An 8,873-nucleotide genomic window follows, 5' to 3' on the forward strand; every position below is an offset into this window, starting at 1 on the left:
ATTTTTCCTGTATTTATTATTTTACTTATAGGAATATTCAGTTCTTTATGAAGTCTATCTCCTCCGTATTTTAAAAGTTCATTAGCTATTCCATCTTTCCCAGGAGCTTTTCGATTTTTCATCTTTTTTTAAGGTGTTCTTTATATTTCCCTCTTTAATTTCTGTTTTCTCATCCTATTCTAATCCTGGTGTTTCTAGTTCTTTGTGATTAGCTGTTTGATAGAGGTTTTTTAGGTAAGTTGTCCATGTATTTATATCAATATGTTTTACTTCTATCAATTAGAATAGAATAGAATAGAAATATGCTTTATTGTCACTGAAAATTTTTACAATTTTATGGACAAAGCTTACATAGGTACAGTCAAAAGAAAACATAATATCAATAACAAATAACAACAAGTACAATTTACTAAAATAAGATAAATCGTCAATATATGTACAGTATAATATAAGATATAGGGTAAGGTGGGGTAATACCGGACAGCGGGGTAATACCGGACTGCGTTGTTTGTGCACGTATCGGCATATTATTGAATTTCGCGCTCATCACAGGCTGACCGTTAGACATCTGAATCTCAGTTCTCAGTTTAGTCGCTGCCACGTGCTTGCAAAGAGAGTTATCACAAAAATTACAAAATTTAGTGTGTGATTATATGAATTAACTGATTTTAAAGGTGAGTATTGACCATTTCTATTATAAGAAATTGATGAGATTACGTGCAAAGTCAAAGCTTACGCAGTGTATTTTACGTATCTTTAAGTAGTTTTATTCATTACTTCCTATAATAATTACTACCGAACATATGCATAAATATGTCGTTTAGGGGTAATGCCGGACACTGTGTCCGGCATTACCCCAGCTCCGGTTTGAACTATTTATTGTATTGGGAGACAGGTACATGCAAAGACCTGCTGTTGTTTTATTATGATGGAATATTGGAAAGTGGATAGGTATAAATATAGTTAATAGGTAATAATTCATAATTACCTACATTTATAATTATTTGTCAACATTTTTTATAAATTTTTGTAGTTTTTGTTTCCCATTACAATTAAAACAAAATCTAATATAGTTTATGACATGTATGTGACATTTACATATTAATTCTTTGTAGACCTGAAGAAGATCCCATTCGTGATCAAAACATTGGCAATAAAAATAACTCAACAAACATACCTACAGTATTTATATCCAGTTTCTGCGATTCCATCATAATATTTATTATTGGATACAAAACAGTAAACACTGTTATTTTAATTTACAGATGCCGCGGAATTATAAAAGAGTCACCGAAAAAGCTTCGTGGAGAGAGGAGGAGTTGCAAGGAGCACTCCGTGCTATACAGAATGGTATGTCGTTAAGAAAAGCTGCAATAAAATTTTCAATTCCAAAATCTACGTTACACGAACGACTTAAAAATGGCACTGCCCCTTCTGGACCTTCCTTGGACCGAAAGCCAGTTTTTTCAGTTGAAGCCGAAAATGCACTTGCTGTTCAAATTAAGAAGCTGGCAAAAGTTTTTTATGGAATAACTCCCCAGGAAGTACGAAGATGTGCTTTTGGATTTGCACAATCAAACAACATCCGAGTCCCCTTTAATCAAGAAAGAAAAATGGCTGGTAAAGACTGGGAAAGGGGCTTCATATCTCGTCACAATATTACGTTAAGGAAACCAGAAGCAACCAGCATTAACAGAATTACAGCTTTTAGTCGCAATGAAGTTACCATTTTTTTTAACAATTTATCCAGACTTATGGAAAAATATGCATTTTCACCCAATAAAATTTATAATTGCGATGAAACTGGGGTCACTACTGTACAACGCCCACCAAAAATATATGCAGAAAAAGGTCAGAAGCGTGTTGGATTTGTTACAAGCTGGGAAAGGGGGAAAACAACCACAGCGATGTGTGCCGTCAACGCTACAGGAACCTATATACCTCCCATGTTTATATTTGCACGCCAAAGAATGGCGTCCCATCTTCAACGAAACGGTCCCCCAGGTGCCCTTTACACATGCTCAAAAAATGGGTGGATTACAGAGGACATATTTCTTACTTGGTTACAACATTTTCAAGCATTTGTAAAAGCATCCAAAGAAGATCCAGTTCTTTTAATCATGGACAATCATAGCACTCACTGCACGTTACAAGCATATAATTTTTGTAGAGATAACGGTATTGCTGTTCTGACAATCCCTCCACATTCATCACATAGCCTTCAGCCACTCGATGTGAGCTTTTACTTTCCTCTAAAGACCGCATTCAACTCTGAATGTTCCAAATATTTGACCAGCCATCCAGGGGAGAAAATCACGCCTAGTGAGATTGCTGAATTATTTAATTTAGCATTTAGTAGAGTGGCAACCTCGGAAAAGGCTATCAAGGGATTTAAAGAGACAGGTATTTTCCCCTACAACCCTGACGTATTCACAGATGGAGATTTTGCTCCTGCAGAAACCCTTCAATCCACTGTTTCTGATGCACTTCAAGAACCTACCCAAGCAGAAAAACTACTCAAAACAAATGAGACTACCCCTGAAAAAAATAGTAGTGTGAATGAGACAGAATTAAAAAATGTTTCCTTTGCCGAGATAATTCCTCTACCATCTTGTTCTCACGAAAATGTTGTAAAGAGACAAAATAAGGCAAACAAGCAACACTCTATTGTATTTACGTCAACACCGCTAAAAGAAGAGCTAGAAAAAAAAGAAGAGAAGAAAAATAAAAAGACAACAATTAAATCAGATAAGGCTAAAAGAAATGTATTTGTGACACAGGAGGGGTCTACATTAAGACAAAAATCAAAGCGAACAAAAATTGCCTTAAACTATAAAATATGTGAAGAAGGAGAAAGTAAGATAGAGGATGATGATGATGTTAGGGACAAGAACATTACCGAAGACATTTGCATTTTGTGTGGAGAATTTGGCAAGAACAGTGAACTTTGGCTAAGATGTGTGTATTGTGGTCATTGGGCACACAAGGCATGTTCTAACTCTCCAAAAGACAAAAAATTTATTTGCGACTTTTGTTTGTAAAAGGTGTCCGTCATTACCCCAACATAGAGGGTAATACCGGACAGTGACAACTTTTTTTATATGTATATTTTTAATTTTGTATTGTAATTTTAAAAAGTTTTTTTAATCAAAATTTGTAGACTAACATGTGTTCTTTATTTTTGCTTAGGTTTAAAATTTTAATGTCGTCTAATAATAAAATAAATTCTAATTATCTTTAAGTGTACGCCATTACCCCACCTTACCCTAAAAGCCAAGACAAAAACAATTTATTGCAAAATTTATATAAATTGCAAATTGAACATACTTACAACAAATATAATAAAATACATAAGGAACTGACAAGTTTATGCTACTGCGTATGAAACCCAATTTTCTTAGTTATTCATTAAGAAATTCTTCTATTGAATAGTATGGTCTTTTAGATAGATAGGATTTTGTCATTTTACGGAACTTTGGGAAAAATGTTACAGATTTAAGTTGTAACGGGAGATGGTTGTACAGTTTCTTTGCGGAATATAAATATTTCTTTACTAACTCAGCTTCTTTCAGTAAATTCTTTACTAATTCCTTCATCTCTGCTCTTTGACCTCTTATCATTTTCCACATTTCCTTTTGCATCTCATAAAAGTCGTGCTGTATCTCTTTTGAAAATGCTTCCCAATGTTCTGTTTTCTTCCTTCTTACTATTGAGTTAAATTCATTTCGTACTCTTTTATAATCTTCATATGTTTGTCTCGTTCTTTTGGACTTGTATTCTAGGTAGATTTTCTTTTTTTTTGGCATTTTATTTTTATTTCTTCACAAAACCATGGAGTTCTCCTTTTCTTTCGTATAAGTTTACTTATCTTACGTTCTCCAAGTGCTTCCGTTGCTGTCATTTTGATATTATCTCTGATCTTCCTCCAACTTTCTTCTATCTCTTCATCCGCGGTGTAATGCAGTTTTCATTCAGTACTTTTTGCAGTCTTCTCTGGTATAGATCTCGTGTTGACAAGTCTCGGAGCTGTTCTACCTTTATTCTTGTCTCACATTCAACAGGGTCTTCTTTCCTGTTTCTTTGTAACTCTATTCGGATTTTTCCAAGTACTAGGTTGTGATCGCTTCCAATATTAGCTGCACTTAAACATCGTATGTCTAGTACTTGAGAGTGGTGGATGTTTCTGTTTGTCAAATAATCAATAACGGATCTGTGTCCTCTTGTATTTTGGAATGTATATTTTTGTTGATCTTTGTGTCTGAAGAACGTATTGTTTATTCTAAATTCGTTCTGAGAGCAAAAGTTAATAAGTAGTCTCCATTTTCATTTTTGTTTTCTTCATAAGTGCATATTGCAGTATTAAAAACACGTAACATATCAAAGCTCTTACTCTCAGTTCTAATCTAAGGTCTTTGTTTTCATTTTTACAAATACATTTCTTGCTATTTCTACCCTGGCCCTTATTTCCGTTGTTTGGTCATTATTGTCTGAAATCCAGGTTCCTAGGTATTTGTATTTATCAACCCTTTCTATCGGTATATTTTTCAATTGTATACTTGTTTGTATATTTCTTTTCTTAGTTATAATCATGTCTTCTTATATTAAATTTTGGTCCATATTCTTCACAGAAACTGTTTGTTTTATTTGGTAGTAATTAAAGTTGTTCAGCAGAACTTGCCATAATCACTAAATCATGCGATGCGATCCGCATATCTTATGTTGTTATTAGTGTTTCCATTAATTATTATTCCTTCACTTTGAGATAGTAATGCTTCCTCTTAGAGAAGTAATTATACCCGTGTTGAGCTGCCCCCCCCCCCCACTTGCAAAAATCAAAAAACAAATAGCCCTGATTTATGAGCTATTTATGAGCTTTCATATTCCGCAAACCAAAAATTTTGAGCTCGTTCCACTGAGCAGGAATTTAATACTTTAGTGGGGGGGCTGACTCAGCCCCCCCCCACTACTTAAAAATAGAAATATTGAATCAGTTTTTGCGGCAGAATTACGAGCTATTTATGAGCTCTTGAAATTGTATAGTTTTGATTTTTGAGCTCATCCCCTTCACCCCCAAACAACCCTTTAATTGATTTAACTTAAGAGAAAAATGCTGAGAAAACTTAAAATATATCGTATTGCAGATATAATTCCTATAGCTTATATACTCTAAGAATAAACTATTAAATCACGTGCATTTCGATTATTGAGCTACAACCCCTTCGCAAGAAAACCACCCTATCTTCCCGGATTAAGAGAAAGGTGTACTTAAAATGCATTAAATTAATTATTTGGCGACTACATATCATTTAATAATTTATAAGCTTCCAAATTACGTGCATTTAGATCAGTAAATTGCAATTTTTTTGTATAGTGCAGTCACTGAAGGTAAAAATCAACGATTACCTTTAATTTCGGTGAACCTTCCTCGATTTTCACGAAAATTGGTCAGTGGTTAGAGGATACGTCAAGAAACAAAGGTGACATGGTACCACCTTGCGCCTTTACCCTGAGGGTGGATACCGCCCCTTCTCGGGGGTGAAAATTATTTTATAAAAAATAACTGCACAAATCAATAAAAGAACAAATTAAAAGCAAAATTTATTATATAAAGTTATTAAAATAAGTTTAAAGTTATTAAAGATCAAAGATTTTAATTATTCGTGAAAAATAAATGCATGTTTTGAAGCGGTTTTTCGTAAATCACTGAAAAACTGTAAGTTTTTACAAAAAAGTTAATAGTAGTTTAATTCGTATAGCTTATATTCTAAGAATAAACTTTTAAATCACGCGCCTTTCGATTATAGAGCTACAACCCCTTCGCAAGAAAACCATCCCATATTCCCGGCTTAGGAGAGAGTTGTACTTAAAATAATTTAAATTAATTATTTGGCGACTACATATTGTTTAATAATTTATGAGCTCGCAAAATATAGGCATTTCAATTATTGAATTGCCATTTTTTTTCTATAGTGCAGTCACTAAAGGTAAAAATCAACTATGACCTTCGATTTCGGTAAATCTCCATTCATTTTCACGAATTGACAATAACAACTTGCGGTTTTAGCCTGGGGTATATGTCACCCCTTCTCGGGGGTGAAAATTACTTTATTAAAAATAACCCCACACATCGAGAGAGGGACAAATTGTAAGCAAAATTTGTTATATAATGTTATTAATAAATCAATACTTTTTGAGTTATTAAAGATCAAATATTTTAATTTTTGTGAAAGAAAATGCATGCTTTAAAGCGATTTTTCATAAATAACTCAAAAACTGTAAATTTTTACAAAAAAGTTTTCATCACTAAAATTGAAGCTAATAAAAAATATAATAAATTGCTTACTTGAAAAACCCTTTAATGTTAATTTAAAGTAAGTTATTGGTAATTAAATGTATATTTTTTTCTGCGACTGTTCAAATCTAAGGATTCAAGCTTAAATAACGGGAAAGAGATGCATTTTTTAACACTTAGGTACTAAATACTTGTCAAAGTACTTAGAAATACTTATTAAAAATGAGCTCCAGAAAAAGTTGATAGCATCAGAATCCGCTCACCAATTTTCGTGAAAATGAATGGAGATTTACCGAAATTGAAGGTCATAGTTGATTTTTACCTTCAGCGACAGCACTATAGAAAGAAACTGGCAATTCAATAATTGAGATACGTATATTTTGCGAGCTCATAAATTATTAAACGATATCTAGTCGCCAAATAATTAATTTAAATTATTTTAAGTACAACTCTCTCTTAAGCCGGGAATATGGGATGGTTTTCTTGCGAAGGGGTTGTAGCTCAATAATCGAAAGGCGCGTGATTTAAGAGTTTATTCTTAGAATATAAGCTATACGAATTAAACTACTATTAACTTTTTTGTAAAAACTTACAGTTTTTCAGTGATTTACGAAAAACCGCTTCAAAACATGCATTTTTTCACGAATAATTAAAATTTTTGATCTTTAATAACTTAAAAAGTCTTGACTTATTTTAATAACTTTATATAATAAATTTTGCTTATAATTTGTTCTTTTATAGATTTGTGCAGTTATTTTTTATAAAATAATTTTCACCACCGAGAAGGGGCGGTATCCACCCTCAGGGTAAAGGCGCAAGGTGTACCATGTCACCTTTGTTTCTTGAGGTATCCTCTAACCACTAACCGATTTTCGTGAAAATCGATTAAGGTTCACCGAAATTGAAGGTAATCGTTGATTTTTACCTTCAGTGACTGCACTATACAAAATAAATTGCAATTTACTGATCTAAATGCGCGTAATTTGGAAGCATATAAATTATTAAATGATATGTAGTCGCCAAATAATTAATTTAATGCATTCAAGTACAACTTTCTCTTAAGCCGGGAAGATAGGGTGGTTTTCTTGCGAAGGGGTTGTAGCTCAATAATCGAAATTCTCGTGATTTATTACTTTATTCTTAGAGTATATAAGCTATAGGAATTATATCCGCAATACGATATATTTTAAGTTTTCTCAGCATTTTTCTCTTAAGTTAAATCAATTAAAGGGTTGTTTGGGGGTGAAGGGGATGAGCCCAAAAATCGAAACTATATAATTTCAAGAGCTCATAAATAGCTCGTAATTCTGCCGCAAAAACCGATTCAATATTCCTATTTTTAAGTACTCGTCCCCCCCCACTAAAGTATTAAATTCCTGCTCAGTGGAACGAGCTCAAAATTTTTAGTTTGCGGAATATGAAAGCTCATAAATCAGGGCTATTTGTTTTTTAATTTTTGCAAGTGGGGGGGGGGGGCAGCTCAACAGGGGTAGTAATTATTCGTTGGCAGTTTCTTTCTCAAGACTCGCTCTTCTCCTTAGAAATTTTTCTTCGTAAGCCTGCTTTTTTTATATTTATTTATAATAATTTTTAATATACAATTACATAATACATTAAATTGGAAAAGTTTGAAGTGTTGTGTACATTTATAATAAAAAAAAAATAATTAAAATTACACACATTTCTACGAACTAGTGTCTGTAATACTGTGATAACAAGAAATCTAAAGTACCTACCTTCAAAACATTAGATAAATTTCAAGTACCTCTACAACCGTATATATAAGAATTTGTTTTGAATGTTTTTACATCGTAATCAAATAACATAATGGCAAAACTTACGTTTGTTCTTCTGGCCCTAGTAGCCATCGTTGTCTTATCAACCACTGAAGTCAACTCATTGGTCCAAGGTAACATATTAAATAGTTTTTGTTTTTCTTTATTGATTTGCGGGTGTGTCTTTCTGTCTGATGGCTGATCTGTCTTCATTTATACTGCTTGATTATAAATAATTCTTGTCTTGGGCGGCGAGTTTTTTACCTCAATTTTAAACAGAAATACTAACATTGCCCTGTGTAAATATTTTTGTGCATCGGCTAAATAATACAGAATAATAATATATCCAGTGATTTATAATGCTGGGGCCACACTAACGATTAAAGAGAGGTGTATCCACGACTTAGCGCGCTAATTTGTTATTGCGATTATTTATCAATCACGTTAAACGTTAGGCGATAGCTCGAGTGTCGGTTTCTTTCGACACATCAAAGGAGTTATTCCAACAGAACCTTCATTATGGGATCCCCGACAAAAATCACACAAAAATTGTGGTGTTCATGGTGAAGCTTGGCGTCGAATTGTGCAGTCATTATCTTTTCCAGTGACGCTGACGGTAGAAGATTTAAAAAAGAAAAAAGACACTCTTATGGGATACTATACGACTGATTTAAATAAATATAAAAAAATCGTTTTCTGTGCTTTTTTATCATCCACCATCTTCTTTTGAGTCCTGGTTTTTGCTTGATCTATTTATAAAATAATAAATTCATAAAATAATACTTAGGATTCATAAAATATAACAG

At 33.0% G+C, this 8,873-nt stretch overlaps 1 protein-coding gene across 1 annotated transcript; it reads left to right on the top strand.

Annotated features, from left to right (window-relative positions):
• The first annotated feature begins 458 nt into the window (after window positions 1–458).
• LOC126890564 (tigger transposable element-derived protein 4-like) lies at window positions 459–3,183 on the top strand. The gene is made up of 2 exons (XM_050659616.1): window positions 459–674; window positions 1,266–3,183. Exon 2 carries the CDS (start codon window positions 1,266–1,268, stop codon window positions 3,039–3,041), a length of 1,776 nt encoding a protein of 591 aa, XP_050515573.1. The 5' UTR covers window positions 459–674; the 3' UTR covers window positions 3,042–3,183.
• Window positions 3,184–8,873: the final 5,690 nt, after the last annotated feature.

Source organism: Diabrotica virgifera, chromosome 8 (genome assembly GCF_917563875.1).
Source record: "Diabrotica virgifera virgifera chromosome 8, PGI_DIABVI_V3a".
Classification (NCBI taxonomy): domain Eukaryota; kingdom Metazoa; phylum Arthropoda; class Insecta; order Coleoptera; family Chrysomelidae; genus Diabrotica; species Diabrotica virgifera.